The 18,648-nt window shown below is 43.7% G+C and overlaps 1 protein-coding gene across 1 annotated transcript; it reads left to right on the top strand.

Moving 5' to 3' along the window:
* Positions 1-6,522: 6,522 nt before the first annotated feature.
* On the top strand, positions 6,523-14,678 carry LOC121876940 (ski-like protein; the record flags this gene model as incomplete). The annotated part of the gene is made up of 3 exons (XM_042382520.1): positions 6,523-7,938; positions 9,114-9,254; positions 14,525-14,678. Coding segments are annotated over exons 1-3 (1,564 nt in total), but the record flags the coding sequence as incomplete, so codon positions are not given.
* Between the last annotated feature and the right edge of the window lie 3,970 nt (positions 14,679-18,648).

Below are 18,648 nucleotides of genomic sequence, written 5' to 3' on the forward strand. Positions count from 1 at the left end.
TTGTACCTTAAAGGTCAACAGCAGAAAAAAATAACATCATCACATATTAAAACTTGTTTATATTGTTATTTGTACAGTCGATAACGAGTCCTGTTGCCCATTTTATTGCCCCACGAACCCCGAGATTCAGACTCTTGAATCCAAAGCAGTAGACAGTGATGCATTATTCTGTCAATAAATCTTGTAAGTTCTTTATTTTGTGTAAAGACATGGTCTTTTGTGTGAACCAGCAGTTTGTCTACATTACTGTATGTATCATGTGTTGTAGAACCAATAGTAGACATTTTTTTAAAGCAACACAAGTTTTGTATTCATTAGTTTTAGTCTACAGTATTTGATATGTATTGAATTAATTACTGTATAATTCAATAGTTAAATTTTCCTGAACCAAACAGTCTATTGATCATTATGTTTTTGCATCAAATTGAGTGACACAGATTTCAAGTATGATGATGATTACATTTTTGTAACCAAAAAGTCATGAAATGAATAACTTCTTCCTTAGAACATAATTGAATAGTACAAATTTCAACAGTTATGGCAGTGAGATGAAACCTGTAGATATTTGCTTTATTACAAAGTTAAATCTATCATTATATAGTTTGTAATAAAGTTGGTCCAAAGTATAGTACACTGTAATAGTGTTCATACAATGTAATGAAAAGCTAAATATTTTCTTGATAATTTTTTTTTTCATCCTAACTGCTGGAGGTGTAAAGGCCCTGCCAGTAGTTAATCATCTTGTATATTCAACTACTGTACCACACCAAGATCTCTTGTCCTTTGTTCATTCCAGCTTAATCTGTTAACCCACTTCATGCAGTGCATTTTGTAGTGCCTATCCCCTGTCCTGATGGTAGTCATTCATTACCTTCCAATTACCTTATCGAACTAGAGGTTGCCTTGGTCATGCCTGTCAACTCGATGTGTATGAACTAGAGATTCTCGATATTGTCACCTGTCTCCTGTTTTTGCACTGTTCATTCAAAGTTTAACTACAGTGTCTTATTATCTTTAGTTTGGACTATTTTGACTTGCAACATCCCGCATTTGTGGAAATTCACAAACGAGGCTGATTTCCAGTAATAAATTCAGTACTGTACAGTACAAGGCTGTATCCAAAGCATGAGAATGTGGAGGTTACAGTGTTGGACAAAATGTGCACGGCACAGCTGTTATGGGGGTACATCCGTCCATACATAGATATTTTGTCATGTAACATTTCATTAGTGTACAAGTCATCTGTGATATGTAAGTAGTTGACACCATTACAGTAATTGGTTCTGTATTCTGGGACAACCAAAGGAAGGGGTTATAGACACCCGATAACCCCCCCGCCCCAGAAACGGCCTTGCAATAGCAATGTTGTTAACTGTCCTAGTACACTGTGAAATGGTATGTCGAGGGAAGTTTAATGCTTCAGGTGGAAAAAAGATGAGAATTTTTTAAGAGCAGTTTTGACTTTGTGATGACACTGTGTGCATCTACAAGAGGCAAATTTAATTATGATAGTACAGCCAGAAAATTTAGTCAACCAAGATACAACTTAAATCTGGCAGGACTGAAACATTTTGTAAGAGAGAGTAGTGAATTGCACAGGTAAAAATAAAGAACCATTACAGTGGTGGGCAAGTAACAAAGTACAATATTTGTAATCGATTACAGTAACGAAGTAGTTTTTCTAAATATCTACTTATAATTAAGTACTTTTCCAGACGACTACTTTCTACTTGTAATCACCTAAAAATTTATCAACAAGAACTACTGTACCGCATACATCACTGCATATACTGTTTTTACTCCGTTAAATTTTTAAGTAACCTATGCTGTATGCGAGTACTGTGCTGTGCTTTTCTGTTTGTCTTTAATTTTTTACTTCTGCTCAAAAGCTGTTTACTTATTCACCATATTATTGATAATAATGCAGAGGTAAAATTATTTACTCATGAACTGGATATTACTTAGCAGTTTAAGCACCACAAATGACGTCAGATGAACGAAATTTATTTATGTATTTATTCATACCAAAACTCCAAAACAAATTCTGAATGCTTCCCAGAGACCTTTCTATACATTACCTAACCTAGCTTACCTGACCAAACCTACTTAACCTAACCCTACTTTGTAATAATAATAATGATATACAAATAATACAGTACATCAAAGATAATATTACTAGGTACAGTACTGTATTCCTATTATACTATAAAATTTAATAATAGTACAAAAATTTACTAATTATGTTGTCTCTATTATTAATCTTTACTTATATTATTAAAAAATACGATTAAATTAATAAATAATAACGTTAAGGTAAGGTTAAATAAGAAATTTTGTCTTCGGTATTTCATTATTTACATCGTTTAGTCACGATCATCTATATAACGTTTTCTCTACTCACGTTCGTTTAATATGATTTAAAAATTAATGCTGTAAAGATTAAAGTAATACGGTTGTATCCAAATTGGAAATAAATTCTAAAATAAACTTTATGGCAGGAAACTTAAACATGTGGAAAATTTTGTGTATTTTGAAAATAACATTACCTGTGATGGTAAATGTACGGAAGAAATTAAAACAAGAATAGGGCAAGCAAGTTTTTATTTTAAATTTTCGATTCACAGTAGTAATAACTAATAAATGGTTGGTTGGTGATGCTTGTAACATTACATAAGTTATGGGTGAGTCGTTTTCTATGCCTCGTCTGTCCTGGCATCTGGTGGGCTTTTTCACGACTACATTTTTATTCTTGGTCGGTTGTGGTAAATTTGTATTTTTATGTATATTTATGGTTAAATATTGTTAATTTTTAATATATTAATAAATAATTTGAGATTATTTAAAGTAAAATTGACGGCAAAAGACGAGTTAATATAATTTTCTCTGAATGATGCAAATAACAAGTGTCTCCCACCAAGCGCGAATTACCCGTTGTTTTTTACTCCTAGTATTCCAAGATAACCAAAATTTAAATGTGTGGTGTATTCTGTAGAGTCAATTAAACATGCCCCCCAAAAATCTGAGTTTATAAATCTACGCGCCTCGCATGACAAGGGGCTGTTAAGCTGTAGTGAGTGTGCAAGCAGGCGGGACGTTGATTATGCCATCCCTTGCCAACACGGTTAATGAGTTTTTTAAAGCCAATAATCCGGAAGAATCAATAGCGGAGAATATTGCAACATGCACAGCCGACCACGTACCCCTGGCCACTAGCGTCTTCGATACAGTGAGTTAATTATGCTTTGTAATACGACTTATACGAAACACATCCGAATTTGATTGACTCGATACTAATCGATTTTTAAATGTAGACTTAATACCGTATACGAGTACGGTAGGCGATAAAGATGTCTTGGTCAGTGGTCCAGCATATACAGTACTGTATACCAAATTAGTAGTTAGTAGTAAGGAAATACAGTACTGTACAGTCAAATTTAAAAACTAAAACTTCATCGTCGTTCATCAAATTTTCTAGTGTTTACCGGTTAATATAAGTGATTTCTGTTTGTTAATTTATGTATTCATCTCTCTTGCAGTAGGATTACCCAACTAGACTATAAACTGACAAATTTGTCCAAAAGAAAGAGTACAGTAGTTGAATGTAGCTGTGAGGCGGAGTGAAAGAGTTGGCGAACTTATTTAACAACTCTTCACTGTTAAAGTCACCTTAATTAAGCCTGTAAATCAGGCAGCAACACTACAGCTTTCCAAAGCATATGAATTAGTATTCCCCTTTGTTTGAGTCGACAAATATTTTCAACTTTAGTCATCTCTATGCTCGAATTTCTTAACAGAATGACTGAGAAAATATTTCCAACTCCCAGAAAACATTTTCCAACTTTCCCAAACACGCATTCCTCCAACTCGTTATTAACACAGCAGCTGATCAATATTATTAGTTGTCTTCCCAAATCAAAACTTAATTCTCGCATTTATTACCAGAAAAGGGGGATATTTATTCAAAGCCCTAGACACAATTGTTTCAAATACTTCCAACTTCAAGGTGAGGAAAACGAGGTGTACTCAGTCTCCCTCAGTGGGCCTCTGTCACCGATCACCAGCTTGTGTCAGTCAACCCCATGGCTGAGTCAGCTGTGATGGCCAGGCCGCGGAGAAAGCAGCCAGTGTTGATTCCGAGGTCACATGGCAGGCAGTGTACCACCACTTAATGCTTCTGAGTTATCGGAGGGTGAATCTCGTTTAGAAAGTGACGTGAAGAGTATCTTCTGTAAACTAATGTACAGCAAACTGTTATTTACCCAATAACTAAACAAAAGACATTTCAAAGGCTATATATGTAAACATTTGTTCTCCAGATACACAGTTAACTGATGAAGAACTACAGGGTAATTTTTCATTCTAGAACCTTATGTATTATGTAGTAAGCATTTAGGGTTCAAGAATAAAAAAATTCCTGTATTAGGAATGTACTGTACGTACTAAACTAAACGTCCTACTGTATATACAAAGAGGAGAGGCAATGTGGTCAGTACTCTACGACCGCAAAGTTAAGTACCCATATATAGCACACGTTCGGGCCATTTATGTCGGGAAGGCAAACCTCATTCCTCATCTAACCCTGAATTTTTGTACTAGGCCTAAGGTTTATTAGGCTAAGTTAGTTTTGGAGCTGGTAAAGTTAAGTAAGGTTACGGGTAGGTGAAGTTTGATTTAGGAATAGTTAGGTTACATTCGATAACGGGCAGATAAGGTTGAGTTTGGTTACGTGTAGATTAGGTCAAGTTAGGTAATGGGTAGGGTTGGTAAGTCGTTAGCTAAGATCAGGTTAAGTTGAATTAGGCCAAGAGGCTAGGATAGGTTAAATTAGGCTAGGTGCAGGGTAAGTCAAGTTAGGTATGTAAAGTTAAGCTAAGGGTAGATTATTTTAAGTTAGGCAAAGGGTAAGAGTATGTAAAGTTAAGTAAGGGTAGGGTGGGTTCCGGCCAGTCTCCGCCCAATCTCATTAACGCAAATGCTTCGCTAGTGTTACCAGATCCCTCTCTCTTGAGCAGCACCAATCCTGTATTCTGCTATCATCACAAGTTATAAAAGACAGAGTGAGGGGCAAAACTTAAATAAACCAAGTTTGGTTCTCTGAAGGCAAAACAAACTGACATAACGTTGACGCCTTGGTCTTATCCTCGTATGAAAGATAGTAACGTTAGCCCTCCCTCCCCCCCTCCTCCCTCCCCTCTCTTTCTCTGAGATTCCAAACACAAAACCTTACTACAGTATTATGCTTATTTATTTATCTCTCTACTCAGGTTAAATAAACAGATAAAGTGGTTGATTCCTCGCTAGTCGCTGATATGGAGCATTGTGGCAACCAGCGTCTTTAAGTCAAGAAGAGTTCCTAAATTACAGCGGCTGTAATTACTTGCGGTTACATCCATGAGGTGTGTTTTACAGGAGACTCTTAACTGTACACTTTATATCTTCATTGTGATATTTTTGCTTTTCTTTCACGTGTATTAAATTAGTCAGTATGTTACTCTAAGAAAAAAAAATACTTTATTGGAAAATATATGTGGACGGTTCAATGGTTTTCTTTAAGTAATATGAGATGATAGATAACAAAGGTTGATTCAAGTTTACCGAAAATAAACAAAAGGATAGTTAAGTATTATTTTGTGGTATCATTCAAATTCTTTATAATTTAAGCATTTCTTTTGCCAGTAATGAATAACAAACCCTCTTAATTTGTATTCGTTTTTACCGGGAATGTTTCATGAAAGAGAAGTACAAGTAACATCAGAATGCAACAAAGGAATCTCCGGTATTTGGTGTTATTATGCCGCAAGCGTAGCGGTGGCTGCGGCGACTAGGCTGTCACGCCGCACTATTTTGACGGGGCTCATGTCGCGTGACTCACCCGCCTCCGACACACCACCGCCCTGTATATTTATCCTCGTATGCTATTTTGGAATGTGTGCGTATATTTTAGAAAATATTTGATTGTTGATGTTATTTATTTATATTTGTATTCCTATATCAGATTAATGTTGAAAGAGAATGCATTGCTGTATCCTAGACTAATACAGTAATGGTGTAATGTTGTGTCGGCCGTGATGACAGTGTCGCCCAATTCGTACACGGTGCGTCTGGCAAGCCGGGAGGTGATTTTACCATTCCTCTGCCCTCCACACTTTTGTTTATTCTTGAGCCGTTATTAACTTATATGTTAGCCATTAAATATTTTGTAAGTAAAGAGACTCGATGGGTAATTAGAGAACAAAACAAAATGTTCTGTAGGTATCGGGTTAAAGTTATGGCACATGGTAAGCAAACGGCATGCAAGGTAAGCTATCTTTGTGATTTGCCGGTTGCAATTTGTGTGGAAAAATTACGCAGTTTCATATCGTTTCGAAATGTGCTGTTTACTTGGTCCATTAATTATATGATCAATTCATAGCATAGCCATAATAATTATATAAATATCAATGTTCTGTGAAATTAAGAGAAATGTAGATTTGGCAACACTGTGGGAGACGGCGGCTGAGCGGTGGCGGGAAGAAGAGTAGAGTAGACGAGAGGGGTTACAGCGACAGTAAGTGACGAGCCGCGATACAGGAATGATGTTCGTGCGTCGCGGCTCAACACCGCAGTGAGTGCAGTGATGATCATGTTGTGCTAGTGCGTAAAGTGCCCATTGTGCAGTAATTTGGCCTTATGGCGACACCGGACTACAGCCCGCTCCTAAAGCGAGTGCTTCGCTCCTACCAGAATGCAGCCATGACCAGTCTCCATGGGCCGGGACCTAACTCTTACCTGACCGACACGGGCGTGAATAAAAAGTTAGCCGAGTGTGATGAAGAACCTCCTTCAATCAAACTGCTTGATGCCCACACCAAGCAAGAGATATATAGGGAGGTGAGCTTCAAGAAGGCCTTGCTCTACGAGGACTCTCTTAAGAACAAAACGGTAGATATATGTCGGCGGTGTGTTGATGATAGCGAGTGTAGGCGGGCCTCACCACCCAGTCCGCCCACCAACCACACGCCCACCTCTCCCACAAGGGACCCACAGCCTCGCCTGCCAGATGTCAAAGACACCCCTGTAGATACCACTAGCACTGCCATCAGTTCTCCCACTGCCAGTGTCGTCCGGAACTCCGTCAGCGACACCTGCACCTCTGACAACTCCTCCAACACCACCAGCAGCGCCTCCAGCAGCAGTGGCGGTGCTGGTGGGTCATGGGTGGAGCCTGGGGTGTTCCTAGCCCCAGCGCCCTTCCCACCGCAGCCGTGGCCAGTGCTGGCTGTTGCAGACAAGGGATCCCCTGGGGCGGGACGAGGCCGAGAAGAGACCTTACTTGACGGGGAGCCTATTGCTTGCTTCAATGTGGGCGGGGAGAAACGGCTGTGCCTGCCGCAAATCCTCAACACAGTGTTGCGGGAGTTCTCCCTCGGCCAGATCAACGCCGTGTGTGACGAACTCCGAATCTTCTGCTCCCGTTGCACGCCGTCCCAGTTGGAAGCCCTCCGAGTAGCGGGCGTCCTGCCTCACACTGCCAGGTCCTGTGGTCTCATCACCAACACGGACGCCCAGAGGCTAACTCAGGCGCTGCTACACGCCCACCCAACCCGCGCCCCCGCCCCGGCACCCACACAGCCCCAAGACCATCCACACCTACGCGTCTATCACACCTGCTTCGGGAAGTGTAAAGGGCTGGTATGGGATGACCTGTACACGAGTGCCGGCGCTGCCTGTATTGAGTGCGAGGAGTGCCGTGGCTTGTTCCCTCCGGCCCGCTTCGTCTGCCACGCCCACAGAGCACTAGAGAATCAGACTATCCACTGGGGTTTTGAAGCTGAACAGTGGCGCATCTATCTCTTGCTCGCTAAGGATCAGCAGCTGCCTCTCGAGAAGGCAGAGGCGCAACTTAAAACCTTTAAGAATAAGTTTGACCCAGCTGGTGCCAATTACAAGCGCAAACAGGTAAGTTTTCACTACAAAAAGTAACACCATTATTTTAAGCTTAATCGTGAGTTTTAGCCGAAATGACGTAAAAAATAGATATATTCTTGACTTAATTGCTGCCAAACTCCAGCGTGTTGATCACCATAAGGTCACCTGCATATTATTGATTGAACTTTCATCAAGGTCGCGGCACAGACTAAGGAGGGGAAACACCAACACATAATATGTATTATGAAACGGGCATTTTATTTTCCGTAGGTCGATTTAAGGTGAATAGATACGGTGGCACGATTGTTCAGCGTAAAGTAATACTGTACTGTAATTAATAACATTTTGCACAGATAGTACATTATGTATTGTTAATTTTATAAGAGTTGTTATTTTTCACTATATATATTTATTTATTTACCAATAAAATAGCATCCTTTACAAGCACGTACATTACCATCATACTGTGAGTTACACAAGTCTTCCGGCATAAGAAACCACAGATAATTAATCACGACACTGCAGGTCGCGGCAGTAGGAGACGTCGCAATTGCACGTAACCTTCCTACTCCCCGGCCCCGCACCCTCCTCCCCTACCTACCAGATAGAGAGGTCCCGCCATCACAGTCCGGGAGACGGCGCCGAGCAGACAGACATCCTTGGGACTCCAGACGGCCCTGCTTGGGTGCCTGCGCTTACCTGCCAAATGCTTGCGTCATGCAGGCTCACTCATTCCTTTTTCTCTCCAGTCTCGTGTATCTGTTTCGTTCTTTGTGGTAACTCGATAATCTCTCTCTCCAGACAAGAGACTGGAGAGATAAGAAAGATATAGGAATGAGGGAGCCTGCATACGTGTTGTTTATACACTGTTGGAGCACATATTGCGAACTTTTTTATGGGGTAGTATTGTAATAAGTAATTCTTTTCTGCTCAATGACTAGCCTACGATATAATTGAATTTTTTTTTTTTTTTTTTTTTTTTCCTCTCCCCTTCTCTTGCGCTGCCGCGCACGATCCTTGTGTAAAAAAAGTGGTCGGTAGAAAGCCTGAGCAGACGGCAGGGGGAGACAGCCTTGGAGGTCCAGCAGGAGGCAGCCAACCGTGGTCGTCTACGGCTGGCTGTGTGTCTGCACGCGCGGGACACACCATTACCCCCACATTTTCCTCGTATCTTACATGTGTGTGTTTTGTTTAAATGGTTTCAGATTGAATTTGTTGTCGACGTCGAAGATGTATATTTGTCCGATGTTTTATATATCCGGTATATACCTCGTATCTTCCAGTGTACTCCACCAGGTTACCTCCAGTACCTCAAAATGATAGACCAAAGCAAGGACACTGGTGGGGTAATTGTTATTTCAGGACATAGTTGTTAAATGGTGTTTACAAGTAGAGTAAGGTCACAGTCACAACGAGTGGACATAACGGCATCACAAAGAACACTGACGCAGTTATTATATTATCTGTTTTTTGTTTTTTTTCTCACTTCTAACATGAGTTCTTGTTTGTTGTTGAGCCTGTGTTTAATGACTTAGTTTTTCCTTCTTCAAGATGCTTATCCCTTGGTGGAGTTACACCTCTATATTCATCCCTAACACATTTCATTTGTTGTCGCCAGGGCTGTGTTGTTTATTTTTTACGATGCATTTTATATATGGCACTTGTGATTGAAATTTATACTTTAACTTTGTGGTGTATAAAATGAAACCTATATATGGTATTTACAGTATACTATATCTTGTGGTTTTGGACAGTCTCATGTATTCTGTTTAGGTTCTTAAATCAGAGAGTATGTGTTTTAATTGCTGGTATTTAAATAATTGACACGGAGGGGGGGGTGGGGGATTGTTTTGTTATATGCTGTCCTCCTAAAAAGCGAAAACGAACTAAACCAACAGGAAGAGCCTCAATTGACCTTGAGGAGATAATACCTGTATCTTGTATGTGCAGTTTAATAACACTTCAAATCGTTTAATATAAGTAAAAAGTGGAAATTTTTTTATCCGAATAATTCCTTAGTTAAAAGAAAAGAATCACCTGAAGATTATACCCCCAGTTTTTAACCTAACCTAACCTAACCACCCTAACGCTTTTGGGGGGGGGGTGATGTTAGGTTAGCGTAGAAAAGTATGTAATATATCTTCAAAACATGATTACTGAGGTTCATGAACTGTTGTGGGTAGGGGGATCTTATATAGTGGACCTCTCCCCCAGTCAAATTATCTCCCAGGGGATATTTACATGGGGAGGAAGGATGTTATTCTATACTGTATTACTGTGAATTAATTGTATACTTAAAAACAACATCATGGAGACTCATCAAGGCTTACAGGTATTTGGTTAGCCTCAAGGTAGACGGTTCTGAAGCAGTATTGAATGGAAGTTGTAACACGAAATTGTCTTATTTACTGATACTTAAACATTTGTGCTTTTTCGTTCATTAGACTGGTGTAGTACAGGTGAGGGTGTTTAGGTCCGCTCTGCTGCTCCGAATAACTACATATATTTTTGTTGTTGTCTCACTTATTTTGCTTTAATTATGAAGGCGGTGTTGTGGCTTCCTGATGTGTTCACTCAATACCGGGAAATGTTTAAGGAGTGCGGGAGAATTTTCACAGAAACTTGGCTGCATGAGGTGAGGCAGGTTCACTGATAAGCCACTACGATATATTAACATTAAATACTCACTCGGATTTTTTTTATTAATGATTTTTTCTTCAGTGTAGGGATGTTTTTTTTAAGTTGTATTGGTATATTAATGTAGATGTAGTTAGTTATATATTACTATTTTAGGTTTAGTTAGGTATGGTAGTAGTTGGTACAGTAGTTATATGTATACCATCACATCCTCTCCCCAATGGTGTACAATACGCTCGGTTGTGTGTTAATCAGGGCACCAAGCAGAGAATTGTGGGTGTTAAATGGACACCCTTATGGTAGTAGTACAGTAGACGTATATATAGCGAGTTCAAGCTGTCCTGTACAAGCGGTCTTTTTTTGTTGACAATGTTATCCTAAAACAGCTTCGAGAAGAAAAAGTTAAGCTGTTTACCAAAACGGTAACAGCCTTGTCACCAAGTGTGAACTGGTGACACTTAGAACCTTGGAGTGATCGTTGGTAACACTGCAGCTCCCAGACACGAGTTCATCTCTGTTAAGAAGAACAAGTAGTCGTGAAATTGATGGTAGTTCGTGGAGCGTTGATTATAAGACTCAGTGTAGTGAAACCAGGCGTCCGTTACCCTGGTGTAATAAATAGCAAGTCTAGAGTAGGCCGTGAGCGTCAGTCGTGAGGCCGTGAGCGTGTTAAGCACCGTGAGTTCTAACTAGGCCAGCTGGGCACTGTCTGGCAATGCTGTGTTTGGGCTGCACTAACGGCACTGTGTGCTGGCACGTGGTCAGCACCAGGCCGTGAGCGTGTTAATGCTGTGTTGGGCCGGGCACTGGCACGTGAGTCTAGCACAGGCCGTGAGCGTGTTAATGCTGTGTTGGGCTGGGCACCTGGCACGTGAGTGTAGCACTAGGCCGTGAGCGTGTTAATGCTGTGTTGGGCTGGGCACCTGGCACGTGAGTCTAGCACTAGGCCGTGAGCCTGTGTTGGCTGGGCACCTGGCACGTGAGTCTAGCACTAGGCCGTGAGCGTGTTAATGCTGTGTTGGGCTGGGCACCTGGCACGTGAGTGTAGCACCAGGCCGTGAGCGTGTTAATGCTGTGTGTTGGGCTGGGCACCTGGCACGTGAGTCTAGCAGGCCGTGAGCGTGTTAAGCACCTGGCACGTGAGTGAGGCCGTGAGATGTTAATGCTGTGTTGGGCTGGGCACCTGGCACGTGAGAGAAACTCAGGCCGTGAGCGTGTTATGCTGTGTTGGGCTGGGCACCTGGCACGTGAGTCTAGAGCACCAGGCCGTGAGCGTGTTAATGCTGTGTTGGGCTGGGCACCTGGCACGTGAGTCTGCACCAGGCCGTGAGCGTGTGCTGTGTTGGGCTGGGCACCTGGCACGTGAGTCTAGCACTAGGCCGTGAGCGTGTTAATGCTGTGTTGGGCTGGGCACTGGCACGTGAGTCTAGCACCAGGCCGTGAGCGTGTTAATGCTGTGTTGGGCTGGGCACCTGGCACGTGAGTCTAGCACCAGGCCGTGAGCGTGTTAATGCTGTGTTGGGCTGGGCATCTGGCACGGAGTTCAGCACCAGGCCGTGAGCGTGTTAATGCTGTGTTGGGCTGGGCACCACGTGAGTCTAGCACTAGGCCGTGAGCGTGTTAATGCTGTGTTGGGCTGGGCACTGGCACGTGAGTCTGAGCACTAGGCCGTGAGCGTGTTAATGCTGTGTTGGGCTGGGCACCTGGCACGTGAGTCTAGCACTAGGCCGTAGCGTGAGTTGGCTGGCACCTGGCACGTGAGTCTAGCACCAGGCCGTGAGCGTGTTAATGCTGTGTTGGGCTGGGCACCTGGCACGTGAGTCTAGCACCAGGCCGTGAGCGTGTTAATGCTGTGCGGCTGGGCACCTGGCACGTGAGTCTAGCACTCAGGCCGTGAGCGTGTTAATGCTGTGTTGGGCTGGGCACTTGGCACGTGAGTCTAGCACTAGGCCGTGAGCGTGTTAATGCTGTGTTGGGCTGGGCACCTGGCACGTGAGTGTAGCACTAGGCCGTGAGCGTGTTAATGCTGTGTTGGGCTGGGCACTTGGCACGTGAGTCTAGCACTAGGCCGTGAGCGTGTTAATGCTGTGTTGGGCTGGGCACTTGGCACGTGAGTCTAGCACGGATCACTGGGTTAAATCTTTACTCCTCACACTCTCTTATTATATGCGGTATATTCCTTGCCTTGTTTCACAGATGTTTCCTCTACTCTCGGTAATTTAATCACCAAAATATATCAATCTTTTCACCATGATGGACCTTTTATTGTACACGAGGTTCACTTACATGGATTACTCGTGTTGAGAGCCCCTGGACGTGGAGGGTATCGGGCGGGTGTACGTTCTCTCTGGCAGACTAGACTTATAATACGGCGGAAAATTAATTAATTTGTAGGAAGGAGTGTAAGGTTGTCTGGCCGCCACCAAGTATAGGGAGGATGACGCACGTATGCACGGCACCAGGTGTCTCCAACCCTGGTGTATGCACGGCCCGTGTTGACATACAGTGTTGACATACCTGCCTTTCCTGCCCCTGACATGTTTATCTAATTCTTGAATGCTAAATGACTTGTGCGTGAGTGTTACGGGCGCGTATGTGTGTGTGCATTTGGTATCTGCGTGCATTCCCCTTCTCGCCGGGCAGACCACGTCCAGCCCTTGTGCATTCGTGGGCCCGTGACCTTCAGCCAAAGTCACTTGGGGTGGTGGCGCAGTTGCTTAGCCGGGCGGGGGAGGAGGATCACAGTAAGCGGAGAGAAGGCACCTGCACCCTCAGCTGGGGGGGCATTTCACCTGCTGAGACGGCCAGGAAGACAATGCTTGTTTTCTGTGAGTCTTGAACTAGTTCTGAGTCGGTATATATATATATATATATATATATATATATATATATATATATATATATATATATATATATATATATATATATATATATATATACTATATATATATAATTTCCTAGACTTAGTAACAAGAGAACTAGAAGAATCGATTTTGGTAACAGTGAGGTACTCGTTGTGGTAGTTGTAGTAAGCATAAAAACCTAATCTGAAAAATTAATTGACAAATTTTTCTGTAATTTTTAATGATTCAGATGAACGGTAGCCGGAGCATGATGCGCGGGGTGATAATTCTCGTGTTTTGTTTTATAATTTGTCAACTGATGGTCATTATTTCGTTTCAGGAGTTCTCAGAGACTTATACACCGTAAAGAGTCGTTGGTTTAGCCTTTACCTCTCAGTGATGGTGTTGAGACATGAATGGGTTTTAACCACAAATGCCATACTTCCTTTTATAAACAATTGTAGGGGATATTGACCCCTTCCCCATCCAACTAACTCTACTGTACTGTTATGGAGAAGAATTTTTTTTTCATATGTATTCAGTAGGCACACAAACACACACACACACACACACACACACACACACACACACACACACACGCGAGAAGAAACACCGTCTTTTCCTTGTCTGTTTTGTATTCACTTCTGAGGCCGACTCAAGACGTAATCTTTATTGATAGCTTGTTGTTATCTTCCCGACTTGTACAGGTGAAGTGTTAAGGACGGGTGTACTTTGGGATTATTATTGTTGTTGTTGAACTTTCAGGGATTATTATTATTATTATTATTATTATTATTATTATTATTATTATTATTGTATTTGTTGTTGTTGTTGTTGATGATGTTTTTATAATCAGGTTCTGCTTCAGCTGCCAGGGATAATTATGATGCATCTACCGAACCCAAGTACGGTATTAGCCTCCTGCGGTAGACAACTGTGGAAGAATTCAGGGCATTACAAAGTCGTCTGTTGGAGGCCTGTGTAAAATAACGACTACTGCAGCTACCGTGACGTCTAGCCAGATACATATCAGTGACGTGTATGTTTCGTTCACTGTCTGTCTGTATTATTGCTCAATCTACCATAGAGCATTAGCAAAAAAAAACCTTCATTTCCACCTTGTATTGCGTTTCCAGGTTAAATTGGCCCTTAGATCTGATGAAGATTGGGTTCGTTTTGAACTGGAACCCCTAAACTTATGGGTCCGTTTTGAACTGGAACCCCTAAACTTATGGATCCGTTTTGAACTGGAACCCCTAAACTTATGGTACCGTTGGGGTCCTGTTAACAGTGGGTGGGAGGGGGGGGGGGCGTTAGACCTATCACCTTGCTTGTCATCCTTCCATGCGTCCTCAACAAGCAAAGCTGACAGGGGCGCCTCTAACATACCTCAACACGAGCCACGTCCTCCTCTGTGTGTACACCTTGACACCTCTCGTCAACACCACCAGCTTGACCCGCGACCCAACCACAAAAAATGACTAGGTGTAGGTTAGGTGAGGAGGTGTATAAGTAGGGGTGTATGTATGGCGTAATGGCTGCAGGTGGTGGTGGTGGTGGGTGTAGATAACGTTTGAGAGGGTGTTTACTAAGTGGGTGTACTGGGTGGTGGTGATGGGTGTAGGCAGGGCGGTGAAAGTGCGACTTGCTGACTCCACCACACTCTACCACCTTGCTGGCTGCTTGGACTAACCCCCCCACCCCCCCGTAGCCGACACACACACACGCAAACACACGCGGCTACATTTTCTCCTGTAAACAGTAGACCACCTTCAGATCCCAGCCACCAACCTAACCTAACCTTTGGCCCCTTATTGACGCACTTGACTTCATACGGTCATTAACCCACACACACACACACACACACACACACACACACACACACACACACACACACACACTGGGAAAGGAACGCACCCACGTAACCTTTTCACATCCTAAAAAAAAAGAATCAGACGACCTCAAACTGTAGACAAGGCTGGGCTTGGCCTCAACAAAGCGTGACGTCATAGGGCAGTGACGTCACGGGAGGGAGCGGCGGTGGGTTGGGCTGGCTGGAAAGTTCGTCTCTCTCTCTGTTCTTGTGTGTGAGTGTGTGTTAGTCTGTCTGGCTTCCGCTCGTGACCTCCAATGTGTAATAACCGTATGTCTGCCTGTCTGTAATGACTGCGTGTTTGTGTCTGTTTGTCTGACTAATGGTTGGGTGCTTGTGTCGGTATGTCTGGCGGCTTTAAAGTCTGTCTGTGTGTGTGTGTGTAACTGTGTGTAGTACGTAGCTGACTCATACTGTGTGTTTGTATACGATGTTTGGAGGGGGGGGGGAGGTGGGTGGTAGTGGTGATGACGGGAGGGGGATAAAATTGTGGTTATGCTGATGGTGGTTGTAAAAGAATTGTGGTGGTGATAGTGGTTGTCGAGAATTGTGGTGGTGATAGTGATTGTCGAGAATTGTGGTGGTGATAGTGGTTGTAGAGGAAGCGGATGGTGGTGGAGAAAGATTAGAGATGGTGATGGTAGAATGTTCGTAGCTATAGTGTGTGATGATGATGATGAAGATGATGATGATGATGATGATGATGATTATAATGATAAGAGAAATTAAAAGACCTTGTTAACTGTATTGGTAAATGTGGAAGATAATAAATTCAGTTCTATATGCAAGGTCACGTAAATCTCTCTCTCTCTTGGTCTCATGACCTCAACTCCCTATTTTACCCCGTTCTCCCCCCTTCATCTACATCCTCTCCGCCGCTTCTGAACCTCGTGCCTCTACTCACCCTTTCCTAGTTCCTAACTCACCTCCCTCATGACTCTCTCATGACACCCTCCTCATGACACCCCCTCCATCATGACACCTCCCTCCTCATGACCCCCTCCTCATGACACCCTCCTCATGACACCCTCCTCATGACACCTCCTCATGACACCTCCTCATGACCCCTCTCATGACACACCCTCCCCAGAACCTTCCTCCACCTGTCTTATCACCCTCCTGCATGTAACCTCCAGCCACTCCACTGCCCTTTCCTCCTCCTCTTACTCCATCACCCTGCGTTATGGCCAGGAATATAACACCAACATCCCTCCCCTCCTCCTCTCCCTCCTCCTCCCTCCTCCCTCCCCAAGTGAACCCTGTAACCTCCCCATGCCTGCAGTAATGTTCCCCACCACACGCCCCCCCAATCTCTACTCTCAGCTCCTCCACACCCCTGTTTCACCCCCCAGCCTACCATTCCCTCACCCCCTCTCCCCAAGCATCCAGTCAACCCTCCGACCCCTAGCCCCGCCCCCCACTAAACAAGGTGACCCCCCCCTCCCCTCCTTCTCTCTCTCTCCGTCCTTCCCTGCAGCCTGTGGTGGGCAGCCACTGCAGCATTCAGGCAGACCCACCACCACCTGCACGAGAGTTGGGGGGGATAGGGCTGTGCTTGGGTCCAGTAAGAGGGGTGGCGGGAGTTGGCTGTCGAAAGCTGACCCCAGAGGCTTCTCCTCTCTAGGTGTGTAGGTGGTGGGGCCAGCAGGTGGAGGTGGTGGGGCCAGTAGTGGAGGTGGTGGGTCAGCAAGTGGTGGGGTCAGTAGATGTAGGTGTTATGGTCACTAGCAGCATCAAGTAATAGCAAAACAATCCTACTAGAACATTATATAACCATTACACCAAATACCCTACAATAGCAGATATAATAGCTAGCAATAGACCCCAAATAGCCCGCAATAGACCCCAAATAGCCCGCAATAGACCCCAAATAGCCCGCAATAGACCCCAAATAGCCCGCAATAGACCCCAAATAGCCCGCAATAGACCCCAAATAGCCCATAATAGCTATCAAAAAACCCTCCGATATAGTTCGCTAAAGTCAACACACACCCACTATGTTTCACGGTGTCCAACTGAAGTACAACACGGAGACTCGCCTGACACAACAGTAATGTACATGAATTTAGTCTACACCTTTCGATCGGGATTTTTTTTACGTGTGGGGTGAGGGAAAGGAGGGGCCGAGGGAGGGAGAGGTGAGACACTATCCCTAACCTGTACCTGTGTGGGTGAGAGAAGGATGGGATGGGAGAGGTGAGACACTATTCTTAACCTAACCTGTTGTACCTGTGTGGGTGAGAGAAGGATGGGATGGGAGAGGTGAGACACTATTCTTAACCTAACCTGTAGATGTTATATGTTGAGACTTGTTAGAGTTTCTGTTTAGGGGAGGAGGGGGGGTTGTTTGTTTTTTTGTTTTGTCCTTGTATGCTCCTGTTTTATATGTTTGTGTTTTTGTGTTTAGATGTTAATTTTATAGTTGTCTTAGTGTGTGTGTGTGTGTGTGTAAATCAAGAGAGAATGTGTGTGTTTGTGTAAATCAGGAGAGAGTCGTTGAGTTATGGTAGCGTCACTTTGCCTTGGTTGTGTCGTCCGCCTGTCTCTGATATCACTGAGGAATCTCCACAAAAACTAACCCACCGACGAAGAGAACCAATCAAAACTCACCCTAACCATCCTGGGGTAGATTTGATTAGTCCAGACTCAGGAAGAATTCAGATGTTTACTTGTTTCGTGTCGTCCACTTTCGTGATTGGTCGAGAGTTTCCTGACGTCAGTATCAACAAAACGTGGACAGCTGCCCCACCGTGAGAGATTTTAATACTTGTTTCGTGATTACTGATTCGTTCTCTTGTTTGTTCCCCTCCCTACCCCCCCTCCTAACCCCCTCCTCACCCCTCTCTCCACTCCATCCCTCCCCACCCTTCCACACCTCTCCCCAACCCTTTGTCCACCCTTCCCCACCTCTCCCCAACCCTCTCTCCATCTCTCCACCCTTCCCCACCCCTTTCCCCATCCCTCCTCACCCCTCCACACCTCTCCCCAACCCTCTCTCCACCCCTCCTCACCCCTCCCCAAGATTTGTTTCCAATGCACTAAGGAAAATAATTAAGTGAATTCCCACACCCGTGTATTAAATGGCGAACTTTTACTACTACTACTACTACTACCACTACTGCTGCTGCTGCTATAACTACTACTACTACTACGCCTTTCAACTGATAAATTAACGAAAGACTGCACAGCATTGTATAACTTTTAAGGTTGGAGACTGTTTTTTTTTTACTTGTTGTGAATATCAATGACATGAGGTAAAGTGTATCCCAACAGCTCTGTAGTAATGGTAGGAGACAAGACAGTTCCCTTAGTGATGGTAGGCAAGGAGACTCGTCTAACCGTGTACACAATGGTAACTGGTTTAGCCTAACGTGGTCAGCAGTGTTC

Source organism: Homarus americanus, unplaced genomic scaffold (assembly GCF_018991925.1).
Source record: "Homarus americanus isolate GMGI-L3 unplaced genomic scaffold, GMGI_Hamer_2.0 scaffold10478, whole genome shotgun sequence".
Lineage (NCBI taxonomy): Eukaryota > Metazoa > Arthropoda > Malacostraca > Decapoda > Nephropidae > Homarus > Homarus americanus.